Here is a 22,126-nt window from a genome sequence, read left to right as displayed (position 1 = left end):
ACCCCATCTCATTGTTGACAAAAAAGAAGGGCGAGTTCACCTACTTGGTTGACCTGGGCACTGCCAGGAGTCCCCTTAGGGTGCTCCATGTCAATCGCCTAAAACCCTACTATGACAGGGCTGATCTCGCCCTGCTCATGGCAACAGATGAAGGACGGGAAGAAGAGAGTGACCCTCTCCCTGATCTCTTCTCTTCCACAGAACAAGATGCTCTAGTGGAAGGTGTAGTTTTGGCAGACTGTCTTACTGCTGAGCAGAAAGACAACTGCATAAATCTCCTAGGTCAGTTTTCTGAACTCTTTTCTACTGTGCCAGGCACCACTTGTTGGTGTGAGCACACTATAGATACTGGAGACAGCATGCCTGTCAAAAGTAAGATCTATAGGCAGCCTGACCATGTCAGGGACTGCATAAAACAAGAAGTTCAGAAAATGCTTGAACTAGGAGTGGTTGAACATTCTGAAAGCCCAAGGGCCTCTCCTGTGGTGCTTGTACCAAAGCCTCACTCAAAAGATGGGAAAAGAGAGATGAGGTTTTGTGTAGATTACAGCGGTCTCAACCAGGTAACAAAAACTGATGCTCACCCTATACCCAGGGCAGATGAGCTCATAGATACACTGGCATCTGCCAAGTATCTAAGCACCTTTGATTTGACTGCAGGGTAGTGGCAGATCAAGTTATCAGAGGATGCTAAAGCAAAAACTGCATTTTCGACTATTGGAGGGCACTACCAATTCACAGTAATTCCTTTTGGTTTGAAAAATGCACCTGCCACTTTTCAGAGGTTGTTGAATACAGTCCTGCAAGCGTTGGAGGCTTTTAGTGCAGCATATCTAGATGATATAGCTGTCTTTAGCTCCACCCGAGATGATCACCTGGTCCACCTGTGGAAAGTTTTGGAGGCCCTGCAAAAGGCAGGCCTCACTATCAAGGCTTCAAAGTGCCAGATAGGGCAGAGGAAAGTGGTTTACCTGGGACACCTGGTAGGTGGAGAACAGATTGCACCACTTCAGGAGAAAATCCAAACTATCATAGATTGGGTTCCCCCTACAACACAGACCCAGGTGAGAGCCTTCCTAGGCCTCACTGGGTATTACAGGAGATTTCTGTAGAATTATGGCTCCATTGCAGCCCCACTTAATGATCTCACTTCCAAGAAAATGCCTAAAAGGGTATTGTGGACAGCTAGCTGTCAGAAAGCTTTTGAGGAGCTGAAACAGGCCATGTGCACTGCACCTGTCCTAAAAAGCCCATGTTACTCCAAGAAATTCATTGTTCAAACTGATGCATCTGACTTAGGGGTAGGGGCAGTATTATCACAACTCATTCTGAGGGCCAGGATCAACCTGTTGCTTTTATCAGCAGGAGGTTGACCCCTAGAGAAAAGTGTTGGTCTGCCATAGAGAGGGAGGCCCTTGCTGTGTTCTGGGCACTGAAGAAGTTGAGGCCATACCTGTTTGGCACTCACTTCATTGTTCAGACAGACCACAAACCTCTACTTTGGCTAAAACAAATGAAAGGTAAAAACCCTAAATTGTTGAGGTGGTCCATATCTCTACAGGGAATGGACTATACAGTGGAACATAGACCTGGGAGTACCCACTCCAATGCAGATGGACTCTCCAGATATTTCCACTTAGACAATGAAGACTCATTAGGTCATGGCTAGTCTTATTGTTCTTCGTTTGGGGGGGGGGGGGTTGTGGAGGAAAGTACCATCTTGCCTGGCATGTTATTTCACTGTATATATGTTGTTTTAGTGTATGTGTCAGTGGGACCCTGCCAGCCAGGGCCCCAGTGCTCATAAGTGTGCCCTGTATGTGTTCCCTGTGTAATGACTAACTGTCTCACTGAGGCTCTGCTAACCAGAACCTCAGTGGTTATGCTCTCTGCTTTCTAAATTGTCACTAACAGGCTAGTGACCAATTTCACCAATTCACATTGGCTTACTGGAACACCCTTATAATTCCCTAGTATATGGTACTGAGGTACCCAGGGTATTGGGGTTCCAGGAGATCCCTATGGGCTGCAGCATTTCTTTTGCCACCCATAGGGAGCTCCGACAATTCTTACACAGGCCTGCCACTGCAGCCTGAGTGAAATAACGTCCACGTTATTTCACAGCCATTTACCTCTGCACTTAAGTAAGTTATAAGTCACCTATATGTCTAACCTTCACCTGGTGAAGGTTGGGTGCAAAGTTACTTAGTGTGTGGGCACCCTGGCACCAGCCAAAGTGCCCCCACATTGTTCAGGGCAAATTACCCGGACTTTGTGAGTGCGGGGACACCATTTCACGTGTGCACTATACATAGGTCAATACTTATGTATAGCGTCACAATGGTAACTCCGAACATGGCCATGTAACATGTCTAAGATCATGGAATTGGGGAGACACTTCCATGATCCCCCGAGTCTCTAGCACAGACCCGGGTACTGCAAAAATGCCTTTCCCGGGGTTTCACTGCAGCTGCTGCTGCTGCCAACACCTCAGACAGGTTTCTGCCCTCCTGGGGTCCAGCCAGGCCTAGCCCAGGAAGGCAGAACAAAGGACATCCTCAGAGAGAGGGTGTTACACCCTCTCCCTTTGGAGTAGCCTCCGCCAGCCTCTGGAAATGCTTTGATGGGCACAGTCTACACCGGTTCAGGGATCCCCCAGCCCTGCTCTGGCACGAAACTGGACAAAGGAAAGGGGAGTGACCACTCCCCTGACCTGCACCTCCCAGGGGAGGTACCCAGAGCTCCTCCACCGTGCCCCAGACCTCTGCCATCTTGGATTCAGAGGTGTGCTGGCACACTGGACTGTTCCGAGTGGCCAGGGCCAGCAGGTGAGGTCAGAGACTCCTTCTGATAGGCTCTTACCTGTGTTACTAGCCTATCCTCCTTCCTAGGTAGCCAAACCTCCTTTTCTGGCTATTTAGGGTCTCTGCTTTGGGGAATTCTTCAGATACCGAACGCAAGCGCTCACCAGAGTTCCCCTGCACTTCTCTCTTCACCTTCTGCCAAAGGATCGACCGCTGACTGCTCAGGATGCCTGCAAAACCGCAACTAAGTGGCAAAGACGACTACTGCAACCGTGTATCGCTGATCCTGCCGCTTTCTCGCCTGTTTCCTGGTGGTGCATGCTCTGGAGGTAGCCTGCCTCCTTCTTGCACCAGGAGCTCTGCAGAAATCTCCTGGGGGTCGACGGAATCTTCCCCCTGCAACCTGCAGGCAACAAAAGACTGCATCACCGGTCCTCTGGGTCCCCTCTCAGCACGACGAGTGTGGTCCCTGGAACTCAGCAACTCTGTCCAAGTGACTCCCATAGTCCAGTGACTCTTCAGTCCAAGTTTGGTGGAGGTAAGTCCATGCCTCCCCACGCTAGACTGCATTGCTGGGTACCGTGTGATTTGCAGCTGCTCCGGCTCCTGTGCACTCTTCCAGGATTTCCTTTGTGCACAGCCAAGCCTGGTTCCCCAACACTCTAACCTGCAGTGCACAACCTTCTGAGTTGTCCTCCGGCGTCTTGGGACTCCCTTTTGTGTCTTCGGGTGGACTCCGGTTCACTCCTCTTCCAAGTGCCTGTGCCGGTATTTCTGCGGGTGCTGCCTGCTTCTGTGAGGGCTCCCTGACTTGCTGGGCGCCCCCTCTGTCTCCTCATCTGAGTGGCGACATCTTGGTCCCTCCTGGGCCACAGCAGCATCCAAAAACCCTAACCGCGACCCTTGCAGCTAGCAAGAGTTTATTTGTGCTTGCTGTCTTCTGTGATTAATTGGTCTGTATTTACCATATTAAATGTTTCCGTTCATAAAATTACTAATAAATTGTTGCAAAAAAAGTTCCCTGCTTTCCATTCTTCTTGGGTTCAATGATGTCAGTAACATGGCTGGTCAACGGTTCTGAACACTAATCAACATCGATATCTAATTTAAAAAAAAGAATATATATAATACAGATATTGGTAAGACCGAGAGAGAAGAAACAAGAAGAGATGGGGAAGGCGGGAATGAGAGGTGGGAAAATAATAGCGTTGATAGAAGATGAGGCAGGTGAGGGCGTCTCTTCGACCTGGAAAAGATCAAAGTGGGAAGAAGATAGATAAGAGGGGAAAACAGGCATGTGTTAGGGGAAGGGAAAGATAACATAAAGGGTGCTTGAGCATGGAGAGTGGAAAGGAGGAATGGAGGGTGGTGGTAAGAAGACAGAGGGGAAAAGTACCTGGAAAGCACATGAACGGGAGGTGAGAAAGATGAGAAAGGAGGGAGCAGATCGAAGAGGCAGTGGATCCCTATATTAGGTGATGAGTGAATAGAGGAAAACAACAGCAAAGCAAGGAAAGGAGTGGTAGAAACAAAGGATCATGGTGTGGATGGAGGCGGATTAGGGGTAACCAAGTAAGGGGCTTCAGAAGGAGAAAGGCAGAATAGGCACATTTGGGGAGGATGGTGCAAGTTAGGAAGATGCTTATGAGAGGGGAAGAAAAAAATAGTGAAAGTAGAGAGTACTGAGGAGAAGGGAGGGAGAGTGTAAGAGAAGGGTGGTCAGTGGAAAGAAAACTTAAACAGGAAACTAGAAAACAGTGTAGGAGACAGATGGGAGTTGTGGAGAGTTGGGAAGAGATAAGGAAGGAAGAGTGAGAAGAGTGGAGAGGAGCATGAGGCAGGTTGGGTAGAAAGCACAGGGTTAGAGAGACTAAAATAAGATGAGTGATGTGGTATAGAGTATGAACAAAGTGTGTCAGGCCAAGAATATGGAACGGAGGAGAGACAGGAATGGAGAGAAAACTGAAGTATTATTATACTTATCATCTGCAAGAGTGAGTACTGCCCTGCAAGACTTTAGGATAGAGGTAACTGGGCATCATTGTACCAAAAGTTAGTGTGTTTGGCTATTACAGTGTATCAATTTACCTGGAGGGTGGAATTGGCTAGCAACTTGTCTTGAGGAGTTTGGAGCTAGATTGTTTCCTTTTACTGAATAAGAATTAAATATTATCTTTCTTAGGAGAGCTTACCAGGTAACTTTTAAAGCTGAAGGTCACAGTCTATCAAGAATATGACACAATAGAATATAAAAGTGGAGTATGTGACTGAAAAAGGGGGAGAGTAAAGCTATGGCTATCAGGTAAGGACATATTTCTCACCTGAAAAGGCAGTGGATCCGTCTTGTTTCAACCAGAAGCATGAAGACAGAGACTGAATGCATTGAAGCCAAGTGTGATTGGACACAGATCTCTAAGCAGGGATGATATTCTGATAGGCCACTAGACTCTTTGCTAAAACCAAATTCTTTGTTTCTGTTTATTGAAGACTGCAGTTTGAGCTCAGAAATCTATTTCAGAACTTGTGACTGTATTACTGCAGAAGCTCAATTAATACTCTTCTCAGATCCCAAGATGACCGCTTACTAATGAAAGTTAACTACTGCACCAGTGCCTTGACTGAAGCATTTAGCAGAAGCAATATAGTCTTCAAGAGAAACAGCCACTGCATTTACTTCCTTCTAGACTCACAAGCACCATAGTCCACCGACAAATCCAACACCCTCAACCTATTCTATAGTGAAAAAATACAAAAACTCTGCACGCATTTTGTCAGAACTAAGCCTATCCCCTCTACCATCACCTATTTCAACATAAGCATCATGTAGTGGTACTCTCCCAAGCTCCTCTCTCACAGATGATAGACATCTTCATCATCCTTTGCCCACCTCCTATGGAAAAGATTTCCTACCATCATCCTAAATAAATAATAAAAAAGCCTCAATTGAAAAACTATTTTATCCCTGCTTACAATTGCCCATGCCTCCCTCTTCTGTAGCATCTGCCCAGAAGCCCTAAAGACTGGCTAGATCCTACCGCTTCTGAAGAAACCCACCCTAGACTATAAAGACCTCCCTAACACCGTCCAGTAAATCCATCTACCCTTCATTGCAAGATCATTTAAAAAGCAGTTTACACTCAACTCTAAAAACATATCAATGACTATCATCAAATTCACATTTACCAATCAGTCATAAGATCATCCTACCACACTGAAACAGTCACGATTTAGTTAGTAGTGTATGCTTTTTTGATCAATGATAGCCCCTACCTCCTGGTACTTCAGGACTTCTCAATGTCCTTCTGTACCTTTGACCAAGGCACCCTCATTCACACACAGACATCGCGAAAGGAAGTATCTGGCAATATCTAAAACTGGTTCCACTCTTGCCTCTTTAACCAACACCAACTCATCTAGATAGCTGTATCAAAATCTTACAACCCACCATCCCCTGTGGCATGCTACAAAGCATGCCCGCCCCCCCTCTTTTATCTTCAAACTCTACATGGAGTCTTCTGAAACTCCACTCAATGATAGCAAAATCTAAATGTATCTTTATGCAGATGACACGCAACTCTACATAAAGTTCTCTACTGTCGAAAATCTGTGACTCAAGTACTGTTTCTGGCTCATTCACATCTGGATGTCCAGCACCTACCTTGAACTCAACCCCACAAGGCTTTATTCTTCTTACTTGCCAAGTCAAACCTAGCTTAGAAGCATGAACCTGTATAGCTTCACCACCTCCACCCCATACACACAAGTATTATCTCTTTCCAAATCACTCTGATCCATGCTTGAGACTACCCTCTTCTTCAAAGAACGCATCTCCAAGAAGACTAAGCCGGCTTTGTACCAACTTTTGCTTTCTTAAAAAAAAAAGTGAATCTCTTCCTCCTGGAAAGTGAATTCAGAACTGCCGTCCACCCCTCATCTTGCATCTAGATGGAGGCAATGTCCTGCTCTCCAGCCTTCCACACACCACACTGGCACTCTGGAAAGGTATTCTACACGCTGCAACATGCCTCGCCAAGGATCCAAAATTGCACATCATCCCTACCAATTCATCTCTGGTGGGTCTCCACACGCATTGCGGCACTGGAAAAGAAAACATTTAACAAAGAAAAAACGGGAAACAAGACTTTTGCCGCTTTGCATCCAGTATTGTGAACAACATCCCAATAATCATCTGGACTACACGCAGTCATCCTACATATTCAGAAAAAGGCTGAAGGCGCACCACGTCAAAGAACAATCCAACTGTTACCCCTTTATTGTTTCAGTAATCTCTGACTACAGTAGCCCTTCTCCCCTCCTCTTTGTAAATGATCATTGATCATAATCTTGGCTGTTGGTCATGCACAGCTTCCCATTGTTCGGTTTGTGGTATATATTTACCTACCTAGATACATATATAATAAAATAAAAATTGTCACATTAAACCAATAAAAACATTCACTATGCATTTACAATAACAGATTTTTAATGAAGGGAAGGCTTATCCTCTGCCGAGGTCAGGGCATCACGTCCCTTACATCTTAATTTCCCAACAATGAAACATCCTGTGCTGATCACAATGCAGACATCTAGTAAGGCATGGGTGCCTCTTTTCAGTGTCATTTCAAGTATTATGTTATTTCCAGTAACTTTCTGATATTTTATTTGTGTCTTTAGTGTATAGGGTTTTATGGAGCCCCTGTGGCTGGGGAGAACCTGTTTGAATACTGGGGACCGAAAAGTCAGGGCTGGCCCCCGACTTATGACCTTTCTATGGCCCTTGAGGGAGCCCACACCACCTCGGTTTTACACGTCTTCCTCCCCAACGGCTATGATGAGTATAGTAATTTGGGCTTGGGGAGTACTTGTACAATCACTGTCAGGTCGTAAGCTCGGGGCTGTCCACTCTGGCTTGTGCTCGGATGGGTTACATGCTCAGTCCATTCGAAGGCCAGCTTTGAGGTTCACTCAGGTGTGTTCTGTCCGACGGGGATTGCCTTTGTTGGCCAAAGCAACTCACCAGTAGACACAATCAGCATGTTCTTATTGTGAAGTATTAATTTTTCACAAATCATATTTATCGAAAATGAATAAAAGAATCAACAAATCATAGCAAGAGGAAGGCCCTTCAGTGGATTTACGACATTACGCTACAGCTAGCCCAATTGCTGATTCCTCTCTCTTTTCCTACAGACCTGGAAAGCGTTCAACTGTCGTCACTAATACATAAGACGCAAAAACAAAAAAGTACCCCAGCTAATTGTTGTAGACTGAAAGTGGCTTCTGTAAAATCTTTATCATGAGAGGATTTGATGGTATTGTATTGCACCATTTATCTAGCATTTCATACCGCTGGCTGGGACACAAAGTGCTCTGATTTGCATCAGGTTCCTTGCTCCCTGTAGGGATTTATAGCTGAAAAGTGAATTGATTATACTTTGATATATATGGGAATTATTTGTGAGATTCGTTATGTTTGGAGACACGCGGTATGCATGGCGCAGCAGCATCGCTGCGCTTAAGTGTGATGTGTTGCGGAGAGTGTGAGAACGTGCAGTCAAGCAAGTGAATAATTAACTTTTTAAGTCATTTCAAATGAGTTTAGTGCAGGTGGAGAAGGCAAGGAAGCACCCATAATGCCATCTATTGATCCAGAGCCAAAAATGGCCCCTCCGCAATGAGAAAATATGTAGAATAGGTCGAGGAGGCAGGGCAGGATTCGAGGCCTAGCAGACGTGGGCAGGAAGTGCTGTCCACCACTGGTCAAAGCCCAGGAAGTGATGCCTCTGTACATCTCCACAACCCCTCCACACCTGCCTCACTAGCTTATTTCTAACGTGGAACAAGGGGAGAATCGTGTAACGCACTTTTATTTACCACTAACATCCATTACACTACGCCCTACTCTTCTTCACCCCGTTCCCACACAAGAGGGGCAACCTGCCCCGAAAGGCAGATACTGCAGGCTCCAAACCGAACCCCAAAACCTGCTATTTCTTCTGTGAAACTCAACCAACCCCTCTTCCTTCAAGAAAATAAGGTGAAGTGTTGCTCTGTTAAAGGGTCCATTCAATATTAGATAAGGCATTGAAAATACTGAATGTTATTGTGTTCTCTTTTTATAGGTTGATTGCCCCACTTCACCAGAGGATTTATCTAAGTATATGATGGGGGTCTACTCTCCGATATTTGAGGGTTACCCAAAGAAGCACTTTATGAATGGGAACACTCGCAGAAAGGCAAAACATTTGGTTTCTGGACACTCCCTTTAAAAAAACAACAATAATGCAACATCAAAGTAAGTTACAATGGGGTCCCTCTTAACTAAATTGGACAGGCTCCCTTTTTTTTCTCCATGTGTGGTAAAATTACATTACATCCTTGAGTGATTCAGACTGCAAGGGTGCATGGTAGTTTTTTTCTCCTGCAGTTTAATTGATCCCTCCATGGGTTTTGGTGTTTTCCATTCCAGATAGGTTGATCGTAAGGCAGAAGGTTTGCACTTTGGAGTTGATAACAGATCTGAAACAATGCCGTTCCTAGGATGCTTGTTTTCCGGTCCAGGGAGGACCTGGCCTGGCAGTTCAGGCTGGACTGTTCCTATGGGGAGCAGGGGCAAGACTAATTTGCATATGGCTGTGTCAAAACTGGGGTGGCATGGTGAGCAAAAAGACAGATTGATTAAATCCAGATCTGTGATTGGGGATGAATGTTTGATTTGTTCCCCATTCAGTCCATAATCTGTTCTTTTTGCCTTTGTTGCCCTAAGTGGGAAAGGTATGCCCAGACGTAGTTGCCATGCTCACTGTGCCACTGGATTCAAGCTAGCCTGGCTGATGAGCGGGAAATACCCTGAAACTAGTACTAGGATGCTTGTTGCTAGTCCAGGGAGGACATGGCCTGGCAGTTCGGGCTGGACTGTTCCCATGGGGAGCAGGGTCAAGACTGATTGGCATATGGCTGGGCTGAAACTGTGGTGGCATGGTGAGCAAAAAAAACTGATGGATTTAACTCATATCTGTGAATGGGGTAGAATGTTTAATTTGTTCTGCATAAGGTCCATTATTTGTTCTTTTTGCTTTTGTTGCCCTAAGTGGGATGGGTATGCCAGACATGAGTACCATGCTCATTGTGCCACTATATTCAAGCTAGCCTGGCTGATGAGGGGTGATACCCTAAAACTGGTCGCACGATGCTTGTTTCAGGTCCAGGGAGGACCTGACCTGCAGGTCAGGCTGGACTGTCCCATGGGGAGCTGGGGCAAGACTGATTTGTATATGGCGGGGTCCACACTGGGGCGGCATATTGAGCAAACTGATGGATTAAACCTAGGTCTGTGACTGGGGGTGAATATTTGATTTGTTCAGCATTCCATCCATCATCTGCTTTTTATGCTGCTATCACCCTAAGTGGGAAGGGCATGCCCAGACATGGGTGTGTCACTGGATTCAAGCTAGCCTGGCGAATGAGGAGTAATACTGTGAAAACAGTCCTAGGATGCTTTTTTCCGGTCCAAGAAGCACCTGGCCTGGAAGTTTGGGCTGGACTGCTCCCATGGGTAACAAAGTCAAGACTGATTTGCATATGGCTGGGTACAAACTGGGGTGGCATGGTGAGCAAAAAACTGAAGGATTAAACCCAGATCTGTGAAAGGGGATGAATGTCTGATTTGTTCCGCATTCCGTCTATCATCTGTTCTTTTTACTTTTGTTGCCCTAAGTGGGAAGGGTATGTCCAGATGTGGGTCCTGTGCTCATTGTGCCACTGGATTCAAGCTAGCCCCGCTGATGAGGGACCCTGAAACCAGTCCAAGGATGCTGCTTCCCGGTCCAGGGAGGACCTGGCCTGGCAGTTCAGGCTGGACTGCTTGCATGGTGAGCAGGGTCATGACTGATATGCATATGTCTGGGTACAAACTGGGGTGGCATGGTGTGGTGAGCAAAAACAACAGATGGATTAAACACAGATCTGTAACTGGGGGTGAATGTTTGATTTGTTCCGCATCCTGTTCTTTATCTGTTCTTTTTGCTTTTGTCACCCCAAGTGAGAAGAGTATGCCCAGACGTGGGTCCAATGCTCACTGTGCCACTGGATTCAAGCTAGCCTGGCTGATATGCAGTGATACCCTACAATTGGTCCTAGGATGCGTGTTTCCGGTCCAGTAAGGGCCCAACCTGGCAGTTCAGGCTGGACTATTCCCATGGGGATCAGGGTCAAGACTGCTTGGTATATGGCTGGGTCCAAACTGGGGGTGGCATGGTGACCAAAAGAACTGATTGATTAAACCCAGATCTGTGACTGTGGGTGAATGTTTGATTTGTTCTGTATTTCAATTATCATCTATTCTTTTCGCTTTTGTCCCCCTAACTGGTATTGGTATGCCCAGACGTGGGTCCCATGCTCATTGTTCCACTGGTTTCAAGCAAGCCCGGCTGATGAGAGGTGATACCCTGAAACTGGTCCTAGGATGTTTGTTCCTGGTCCAGGGAGGACCTGGCCTGGCACCTCGGGCTGGAAGGTTTCCCTGGAGTGCAGGGACAAGACTAATTTGCATATGGCTGGGTCCAAACTGGGGTGGCATGGTGAGCAAAAAAACTGAGGGATTAAACCTAGATCTGTGACTGGGGGGAATGTTAGATGTGTTCAGCATTCCGTCCATTATCTATTCTTCCTGCTTTTGTCTCCCTAAATAGGAAGGGTATGGCCAGATGCGGGTCCCATGTTCACTGTGTCACTGGATTCAAGGTAGCCTAGCTAATGAGGGGGTGATACTCTGAAACCAGTCCTAGGATGAGGACCTGGCAGTTCAGGCTGGACTGTCCCCTGGCAAGCAGGGTCAAGACTGATTTGTTTATGTCTGGATCAAAACTGGGGTGGCATGGTGAACAAAAAAACTGTAGGATTAAACCCCTATCTGTCACTGGGGGTGAATGTTTGATTTGTTCCATATTCCGTTCTTTTTGCTTTTGTCACCCTAAGTTGGAAGGGCATACCCAGATGTGGGTCCCATGCTCACTGCGCCACTGGATTTAAGCTAACCTACCTGATGAGGAGAGATGCCCTGAAACTGGTCCTAGGATGCTTGTTGCTGGTCCAGGGAGGACCTTGCCTGGCAGTTTGGCCTGGACTGTTGCCATGGGGAGCAGAGTCAAGGCTGATTTCAATATAGCTGGGTCCAACCTAGGGTGGTATAGTGCCCAAATCTGTGACTGGGGTGAATGTTTGATTTGTTCCACATTTCATCCATGATCTGTTCTTTTTGTAGTCCTATATGGAAAAGGCAGGTTTCCTCCAACAATATAGTTGAGGAGGGCATTATCTTATGGAAACTTACAAAGATGAAGGGAACTCTTTGGCTCAGGATCATCTCCAGGCAAATTGGATAATGATGGTGAATTTAAAGGAGGATTATCTTTAGGTTACGTTTGTCACCCCCATAGGCCGTTCATTCATTTTCTTTAAGATTATGGGAAGAAACAGTTCAACTCCATTCCTTTCAGTCTGTCACCTGCTCTTTAGTGTTTAAAAAAGTTTTTCAAACTTGTGGCTGTATTCTATTAATCTTGGGAAGTGAGCGTGATAGCGCAACTTGGTGATTTTATTTCTGTCACAATGCAGATACACATTGCAAAGTTTGTTACAGGATCTGAGTTTGTGACAAATCTAAAGAATTCAGCTCTCTTGCCATCCCAAACTATGTAGTTCTTGGTTTTAATGAGAGACTCTGTACGAGTTATGCTTTATCTTCTGGTTTCAAAGACAAAGGTAAGGAGGTTCACTTAGTACTACACAGACATTTTTTACCTCAGAAGATGGGCCATGATTGTAGTGACAATTTTCACATCCATACAAGCCATCTTTTCAGCTTGGCCTACATTATTGGCATCTTCAGAGGTTGAGGCAGTTCACCTTGGGTAAAGCTTCACCTATCAGCCTCTGAAGTAAAGAGGGCATTGCAGTGGCTGCTCTTCCCCATGAAGACATGGAATGGAAGATCCATTGCTGGCAAGTTCCTGTTATCTCAGAATCCAAACCCACCAGTTGTACATCAGTGACTTAAAGCTGCTTGTAAATCCTTTTGTGGTACAACATCTAGTGAATGACAGGGTAAGCTGCTGCATCCTGTTATGACTGGGCAGCATATCAGCCACATAAGTTATGACTTCATAGATCAGCCGCATGTTGTTAGATAAAAGAAGTGGGCATTTGCCCAAAACCACCATCTTAAATCCTGGTGGCGTTGGCCCCCTCCAACTGCCCCCGTTTACCCCCATGGTGCCTCCCCCAACCGCCTAGCCAATCACTGCAGGAACCAGTTTTAAGAGTTTTAGAGAGCCCCCTCACCTGCCTCCTTCCACAATTCAAATATCTAGTGTCAACATCCGAAAAAGCCATTTACGCATCCCTGTCAGATTTGGGCCCCACCTATGTCAGGAGCTCCAGTGGACACGGAGACGTGTGTTACCCCTCACCTCTCCCTCCCATGATAGTATTATTCCAGTCAGTTTAAGTCTAGTTCATGGACCGCTTACAGAACACGTAGATTAGAGGTTGAGAGGCATAGATGACATCCTTCTGGTTTTCTCACTGGTACTTTCAGCTGATGTCAGATTTTCCCCTACACCTGTGAAAGTATTGCCCATTGCTTTGTCTTCGCGGTAAATACATTTTTTCTGAGTATAGGAATGAGGTGTCAAGCAAACTTTTGAATGAGAGACTCTTTCTAGTCTGAATCAGAAGCCTTTAGTGGAAGAAAGAAATTGAATGAGAACTGAAGACCGAGATCTATTACACTTTCAAAAAGAGAAAAAGCTGACTTAATAGCTAAGCTTTTTCAGCACTATAGAAGCACTTAAAACTAACAATTCTTTGATTCTGAATGGAATTAAATTATATGGAGCGGGTGAAAAGTGTGATTCTCTTAGAAATTCGTAGCTGCGGGTACTGAAAATAAGTAAACCAACAAAACAATCTCTAATTGGCAGTGAGGCTTGGGAAATTTAAGTTACAACTCACACCACTCTAAAATAGAAAGGCAGAACTACTGGTAGTTCCTGAAAATTTGAGTCACAACTATTTTATTGCTCTCCTTTCTTTGGAGGAGGGGTGCGAACAGTATTTCCTTATTCCTTATGTTTTTTTGTTTTTTTACACTCTATTCTTTGAAATAGTCTGCCAAGAAATTAAAAGCACAATTTGCAAATACGTCCCCGTCAGTAAATGGGACTTACATCCGTGCGGGCATGACTTAAGGAGTAAGCCATATGCCTTTTGTGGAGGTACCGGACCATCACCAATATAAAAATATTAACATTGGAGATGTATACATATTTTGTGTCCAAACAGCTGTAATTGTCTGTGAATTGTCACAGTGAACTCGACAAATGGACAAAGTGGGCTGGCCCACTGCCTCGTGCTGTAACAATAGACCAGTGGATGAGGAGAGTTGGCTGAAAGCTCCTCGGACTATAATATGTACATAAATTATAGTAAAATGGGAACGACTTGGCTTGGCCTGGCCTAATAATATAAGGTGAGTAGCAAAAAGGAGGGAGATGGGAGGTTGGCAGTGGTTTCTGAAATCGGTCGCTTAAACTCCACACCTGTTTCATACCCAGAGCACGATCATTTGTCTGTTGTCCTCTAGATACTCGTATAGGGAAGAAACAGTCAAGTTTTTAAAACCCACCAGCAGAGCCAGCTTCCCCCTCAGGGCACAGCGGCCGTCACCCTTGAGACGACCAGCATCGAACAGGGCTGGAGTCAAAGGAAGTACACGCACCCCTGCGGCGCCTAAGAGCTGCATTTGAACATCACTTCTTTCTAAAAGACAAGGGCACTTTGAAACCCCGAAGGGCCTACGTTTCATTAACCACTTTTGTGCCTTTCCCTGTAAAACTTTGCTAAATTTGCACATCAAAACCTTTTATCATCTGCCTTCTCCCAAGGCTTCCCTCGGCCGGTCAGAGGGCAGGTGAGAGAAATCAACACAACTGAGGCAGCTGCCCCATGCCACAAAAGGCCGGCCACTAGCCAGCCGGCATTTGGCTAAGCTGCAGTTTGCTGCAGGAGAGAAGTCACAGATGGGTGTTTACAGTGCAGGGAAATCAACTTGGTGCTGAGACTTTCTGGCACCTAAGTGCTACCTGCATCTGTTTCACGCTGGAGCAATATCTGGGCACGGTCCCTAAGGGCGGTCTAAATTTATTATTTTAAGAATGTCCAAATAATTTGACTGCCACTCCTAACCAACTTTATTGCATTACTGTGTTTCTTCTCACAATTTCGCCTGTGTTAATGCTTACTTACCTTAGAGAAAAGGACTCTAGTCAAGGAGTTCGACTGCTGATTGTGCCGACCTAGAGCGTACAAAGTACTCCAGCTTCTGCTCCTGACAAAATGGTGTGATCCCCAGAAAATCGCCTTTTAGCAATGGATGCTATTTACAATGGCACTTATTCAACATTCTACGTCCCCACAACGCGCCCTTGAGAACTTCAGACAGTAGGTCAGTCCAGGGCCCTTGCAGTTCTGGAGGCAGCCAGCCCAGGTTTACTTTTAGCGCCCTCATGCCAAACTTTAGAAGGGGCATTGCATTGGATTGGATTTCGCTATCTCACAGAACTCGAACTGTACCCTTGTCCACCCAAATACCTTTACCGGTGATTAAAAATTAATTCGTAATATTAATTGTACATGCAACGAGGCAACAAAAAGTAGACAATAATAATATGTAGCCGGGCCATTCGGCACCGAAGTCGCGCAAAGCATCTAACATTTACACATTCGTTTCTTACTAATGGTTGCCCCAATAATGGTTACGTTTGAAAGGTTAAACAGACCAGCAGCCCCCCTCTTAGCTCCATCCTCTATAAGTGACAGATAGTCCTCTCCGCATGACAAGAGGAGACGCTGGACAGAGACTTGGCAGCCACATTCGAGAGAACAGCACTTTATTGACCTAGTATAAATGTACAGCAACACTACAGTCTTGGCTCGCACTCGTTCTTCCTAAGATTAAGTTTCAGAGCATTTTTTTTTTTTTACTATTTATTAAAAAACACATCCTAAATTCGAGCCTTGGTCCACAACTTAATAAAGAAACAATAAAACAATAATAAAATAAAAAGTTTTAAGTGCTCGTCACCAGTGTTCCACAGCAGATACACAAATGTGATAAAACGCCAACATGAAAGAGCGGACAAATAAGGAGTACTGTATTTAATCTGGAAGCGTTTCATGGCCCCTGGAATCCATTCCGGCGCCAAGGGTTTCTTTTTAATTAAAAGTACGAATACGAGAGGGGGGCATTTACAACACCCTAATATACATATATCAGCATTGGAGGCATAGATGTGCTAATCGCAGAATCTGCTTAAGTGTTTCACAGAGTCCCCTACCCATTCCCCATTCAAATGCAAATATGCCTGAAACCCACATTCAACTTCCTTCATGGAAGGCAGAAATTCAGGATCCGCAGATATGGCCAGCTCTGCCACTCCCTTCCCAGGTTTGCTGGTTGTTATCGTGCATTTAGAATTGTGCATGCGCTTTTAAAACGAGGCTAATGCCATTCGGTTTTTTTTCCAGACTGTTGCAGCTTTGTTTATGTTGGTACGTACAATGGCGTCTGTAAACTTTCGTAAAATAACGTGAAAGATGGCATACTTGGTTCTCAGACGTTTCCTTTCAAATCGCCTTAATTTTTTAAGAAAACGTTTCCCGTATCTTGCAATCTTCGGGGCTGCACATTTCTCGTATGGAGTCAATTCAGGAGTGTGGCAGAGTAATGTGATTTCACATGAGGAAACTATAGCTGCAGTAAATTTTACAAGTGTAACTTCACTGCCAGTTCGGAACACAGCGAAGATCTGCCACATTGAGGAATCGAAGATCCCTACATTCAATTCCTTACGTGACCCCACTTCCGACCGTGACGAACGGCACGTGAGCAAGGAACTCACTGGTGTCAATTTAATTGCTGCAAAGCATTTTTGTGTTGGCCTTATGGCCCAATGTGATCACATCGGAGAAGTCCGTCGGGAACTGAAATGTATATTAGCCAAAAAAAGGGCCAACTTGGTAGTTTTGCACATTAGCGAGTGAATGCCAGCCGCAGCCGTACAAAGCCGAAGGACACCAAGATGAATACCATCCAAAAAGTCACAACGCCAACCAGGAAAAAAATGTTCTTACCAGGGAATGAGGTCCAGGTCTGTGCCATCCATTGTGAAATACTGCTGCGCACCCACAGAAGAGCTTTGCTACAAAGAGTTATAATCCCTATGTTTTTGTCAAAACAAATCAAGTCACACGTAAAAATATTCCATCACACTCAAAAGGTGAAATGTTAACAGGTAGGAAAATTCACGCTAGTTACTGCCAGGGAGTTGACAGTGCAAGGAGTGCCATCTAGAGGAGTCGTGCAAGAAGGCACATGTGCAGATGCCACCTTTATATCACGCTGTCCTTCGCATTCGGGCAAGGAGGATCGACTGCACCTGTGGCCCACCAGCAGGTAGGTAGGACTTCGTTGAAGATCCCGCAAGGGCTCCTGCCCTTCTTCACCAGGGCCTCCACATGGACTTGGTGTGGCTGGTGGAAGGCATGTCTGCTATTCGGCCTGAGTCCTGGGGGCTAGGGGAAAGCAGGCTGCGGTCGCTTTCAGTCTCGTCCAGATCCGAGCATCCATCTTCACTGGAGGGGGCTGGAGAGAAAGCAGATGCGGCCATTGAAGCATCTGGAGACATCCCTTCGCTGCCAGAATCCTCCGACAGCACCTCCACAATCAGGTCCTGGAAGCCGCCCTCGTTCAAAGGCATGGACTCCAAAAGGTGATTGAGTAGCTCAGCGGCCACGTTGGCATCAATGCCGGGGCAGCTGGAGACAAACGTGTGGACTTCATGCATGCACTGGATATACCCTGCAGCAAAACGCTCGCTTGCTTCCCGATGCATCTTGTCCGACTCTGCAGAAAGCAGAAATATAAATAATTAAACTTACAAATCCTTTAATATCAAAATGAGTTGCAAAGAAACACAGCTTGAATCTCAGTCCATGCAAAAGACCAGCACGCCTTTCTCCTCTACTGCTTGCGTTCCAGTGCCACGCACACCTAGGTTGTGTCCAGGTTTACACATTATTTCTCAGAACAACTGTTCACCACCCTACACACAGAGCGTCACTGGCATCTGAAAACTGACAATCACCCTTGTTGCCTAAGTGCCACCACCATAAAATGCCACCACCATAAAATGTCACTGACATTAAGATAACAGCAAAACTAGAGGGTAAGGATTAGGGGACACAGGGAACCAGTGAAGTGCATGTATGTACCAAGGTCCATACACTTGAAACGTAATCACTATGCGGAGGGGGTGGGGGGGGGGGGGTGTGGCTGGGGGAGACTAGGGGTTACAAAATGACACTATTCTAACAGCTTGTCTAATACCCACATTAGTGCCCTTATTGTGGACAGCATGGACATGGCGCTTATGTACAGGCAAAAATAAGGGAAAATACAACCATCAGAGATGGCTGCACTGGGATCAAAATAGCATTTAACAGTTTATAACAAAACAGTTTGTAATATAAAAAAGGCTGTTAATATACTTGTTTTCAAGAAAGATCTGAAATTACTGACAGATTTTAACACACACTTAGATGTCAAGAAGGTAATCTTTTGTTGCCATTAATACTTTTCACTTCGTGCCCTTAGGTACACGATAGAGAGAGAACAGAAGCGCCGCCTGAGAACTCACCAGCAGACCGCTTCTGTAAAATTCCTTGGACACGCTTTACTGTGAGCTCCAGCACCTCAGCATTTTCCATCTTTGATTGGAACTGAGGAGAAATGAGAGAGCAAGTTAGAGACCTGCACCACCAAAAGCATTTTACAAGACCCTTTATTAAACTGTGGTAGGAAAATCGCTTTGCAGCATTAAACATCTCTTTATATCTAAGATCTGGAAGACAAATAGTATCATGATCAACTTTACAACAGGCAGAGACCGGCTGCCAGAAAACACATGGGAAGTAAGCCAAGGGGGCTACTGTATCAAATGCCAATCTACAACAACGACGGGAGACCCGTCATCCTAAGAATGCCATATATGTGCCAGGAAGCCAGCAGCTCTTTCCATAGAGAGCAAGGAGAACTGCATCGCCTAAAAGTGCTTCAAAATAAAGAGAAGCTGTAGACCTGAAGGCCCAAAAGATACTGATGATAGAAAGAGCCAAAAGGCTTAAGTTGCCAAACTCCACTCTGTAACGGACAAAAATAAAGTTTTGAAATCTTGCAGACCGAAAAAGACCTCCACGCAACTTCGCGATGAAGACATGGTAAAACTCCGGGCCCACAAAATGTTCTAAAGAAGAAGTCGCAGCACTGCCCCCCTCCCCCCCCCCTCACCAGAACAGGCCACTCGACCCACACGGAGCTACAGGTAGCCCGTGACAAGGAACTCCAAATGTAACCAAGGCAAGGGAAGACAGCATACACAAGACTATATATGACAGCGCACTCAGGCCACCAAATGGCGGTTCTACCACAACAAAGCAGTTTAATCAAATTAATGCAGTGTCCCATGCCACCAAAAGACAGCTCGCACACAACACCGACACCTGCTCAAATTACTGCTCCTGTCTTTATTCTGGGTATGCCAGTCAAGACATTCAAGAAACTCCACAATACTGTAAAGTGCAATCTTTACCTTGCTAAATGTGGAACGTCTCAGAAAACAGTTGTTTTGGGGAACTTGGAAAGGTCTACAGGTCAGCAGATCATTGCACAGTTTTCCTACAGTACATATTCAATTTAAGAGGCAACATACATCCTCTCTACAGTACACAGGGTTCGTGAATGAAGCACCACATCCTTTCTACACGGTCGGACCAGGGATGTCCTGGTAGCAGCAGGTATGTCTCGGACATAATGCGTTCCCAGCACCCCCTCTCAACCTCCCCTTAGAAAGCTTGATGCTTGGCGGTCTGTACCTCACTATCAGCCAGGATGAGGCGAAGCTCCTGGAGGCTCTCGTTGATTCGGGCTCGCCTCTTCTTCTCCACCAGCGGCTTCCTGGTCTGCAAAGAGCAGAGAAAAAGCGACAGTGAGCAGAAGGCCGGTGGCTTCATCGGCCCTTGTTACAGATGTCAGGGTCTTTGGGGGTTTCAGTTCGCGTGACTATCTGTGGCTACAACTGCTGCAGAGTCGGGGGTGGGGGTATGGAAGTGATCATGGTGCTATTATATACAGTAAAGGGCAGTGCGCGGGGACCCGGAGTAGATGAGAACATGTTTTTGAAGCAGCGGTGCTAATCCTGGAGGGGCTCACAGGGCAATGTCCTTTAGCTGCAGTGGATTGTACAAATACCAGAGGACTTTATGTCGCCCCATGTCATCACTGACACCATGGTCAGTCCTGGCTTTCCATTAATACCGTAACGTCCTCTGGGAGCTGTGGTGTTGGTTCAGTTGAACTAAGCCAGTTGGACTTACACACCTGAAAATGATGTGTTGTAAATAAAAAGGACGGGGCTGGAAATAGTGTCCTTGGTGACACGGAGTAATCTGGCAGCCTTAGTAGGCAACCATGGACAGGGCCCCGGTGGTGGTTGCAGGCAGGGATGCCAGGGCTGCGGGGGACACGGCTCCGTTTGCTACAATGAGTAGGTGTCCTGAAGGGGCAGCGGGCAGGGCTCCGAGAGCTGCAGTAGGCATTGATACTAGGGCTGCGGTGGACGGGGCTCCGGAGACAGCAAGGAGTTACAGAGGACAGAGCTGCAAGTCGTGGAGGGGCTGCAGTGGGCAGGACTGCCTAGGGCTCAGGGCTCGGCTCTGATGGTACGGTTAGGAGCACTGGCAGGGACCCTGGAGCAGCCTCGGCTGCAGTGTGGAACTGTGTTAAGCCTTCATCGGGGGCGGCTATTGGAGCTGAAGTGGGCAGAAGTCTCTTGGCTGCAAGAGTTGTGGTTTGGTTGTGACTCGGACCGACGGCCTCATACCTACAGACAGTATGGGACGGGGGTGGGTCCATTTTTAAGGGGTCTCGGTTTTGGAATTCGCAAAGCAGCCCTCCTCGGTCGGCCTGGTATGAGGGCCTCGCACACTGACACAGCCGCTTGTTTACCTTCCGGTCTCCGCGAATTTCCAAGTGATCGTCATCCTCCCGCTCAGAGCCCGGCCTGGGCCGAAAGGACGGAGCCATGAAGAGAAACGACTAAGACGAAGAGCGCAAGCACAATCCAACTCTGCGGGCAGCAGGCGACCGGGGCACTGAGGCCTGTCACTGATCCGGGCCTACACCGAGTGAGGGGAAGGAGGGGAGGGGCAGAGGAGGGGCGGCACAGGGAGGAGGGGCGGGGCGGGGCGAGAGGGCCGAATGGGAGGGCCCATAGCTGGGAGCTAGAGGGAAAGACATGGAGGAGGGCTGCACTTTGTCCTGGACTTGTACCCGAGTGCGGGAAGGTGGGGCTTTGTGCAGCGGGGAGGTGAGAAGTGGGAGTTGGAGCCCCGGAAAGGAACGAAGAGGAAGAAAGGGGCATCGGATGGGGAAGGCTCTCTGCCTCTTAGTAAAACTGGGAGAGGCAGATTCATCCTCGTCGTAGGGCTGTTATCAGAGACCAAATGCAGTGTTAAAGTAAACAACGTAAGAGCAGCAGTTTCACACCGAGGACTTCCGAGTCTCTCTCGCTTTAATCTGTACACGAACAATCTGCTTGTGTCTTTTACTGCTTTTAGTGAAGTCTTTAACCCGAGGGCTATGCTTAGGGATTCAAATTAAAGCCTGCCATCTGCATGTGTGATCCAAATTGTTTGCTATGGAATCGTACGTAAGGCTATGTTAGTGCTATCTGACTGTATAATGAAACGCCTTAATTTATACCAGCCAAAGTTGGGGATTAATCAGTGGCTGTTGCTGTCCTTTTAAAGTGACTACATTGTATCAAGCGAAGTTTGCAAACCAGTTTTACTCCAGGGGCTTGGGGTTATTCTTGCATAAGTATGAAATTGTTTTTCAAAATTAGACCAAGCAGGGTATTTTACAGTACTATTGCCAAATTCATTGCTAACGTGCCATATCGTTGCATTGGCACTTGTAAATATTCAGTTAGCTCCGTGCTGTGCTTTGAGTTTTTTTGCTGTTCTACCGTCCCAAACGCATTTGGAGAACAGTGTGCATTTTTTAAAACAGAATTTCACTAAACCTGGCTATACAACCATAGATTATCACAGGCAGTTTAGAAAATGGAATTTCACCTGGCCCGTTGTTTCCCCTGTAAATGACTTTATTTAGGAGTGAGAGGGAATACAGTCGCACAACCTAC

At 46.3% G+C, this 22,126-nt stretch overlaps 1 protein-coding gene across 1 annotated transcript; it reads right to left on the bottom strand.

The window, feature by feature from the left end:
• Positions 1-15,737: 15,737 nt before the first annotated feature.
• Positions 15,738-21,120, bottom strand: LOC138265740 (transcription cofactor HES-6-like). The gene is made up of 4 exons (XM_069213739.1): positions 20,929-21,120; positions 19,797-19,883; positions 18,563-18,644; positions 15,738-17,769 (listed from the first exon to the last, which is right to left on the bottom strand). Exons 1-4 carry the CDS (start codon positions 21,004-21,006, stop codon positions 17,366-17,368), a joined length of 651 nt encoding a protein of 216 aa, XP_069069840.1. The 5' UTR covers positions 21,007-21,120; the 3' UTR covers positions 15,738-17,365.
• Positions 21,121-22,126: the final 1,006 nt, after the last annotated feature.

Source organism: Pleurodeles waltl, chromosome 11, assembly GCF_031143425.1.
Source record: "Pleurodeles waltl isolate 20211129_DDA chromosome 11, aPleWal1.hap1.20221129, whole genome shotgun sequence".
NCBI classification, from domain to species: domain Eukaryota; kingdom Metazoa; phylum Chordata; class Amphibia; order Caudata; family Salamandridae; genus Pleurodeles; species Pleurodeles waltl.
The sequence above is the reverse complement of the archived record's forward strand: the minus strand, read 5'-3'. Positions and strand labels throughout refer to the sequence as shown.

What these genes read in the sequence shown, in the direction of transcription:
- LOC138265740 (XM_069213739.1), bottom strand. Translation starts at nt 21,006, where the DNA reads ATGGCTCCGTCCTTTCGGCCCAGGCCGGGCTCTGAGCGGGAGGATGAC. An exon ending in TCATCCTGGCTGATAGTGAG is followed by an intron (nt 18,645 to 19,796) that starts GTACAGACCGCC and finishes ATTTCTCCTCAG; the next exon opens with TTCCAATCAAAGATGGAAAA. An exon ending in TTTACAGAAGCGGTCTGCTG is followed by an intron (nt 17,770 to 18,562) that starts GTGAGTTCTCAG and finishes TGCTTTCTGCAG; the next exon opens with AGTCGGACAAGATGCATCGG.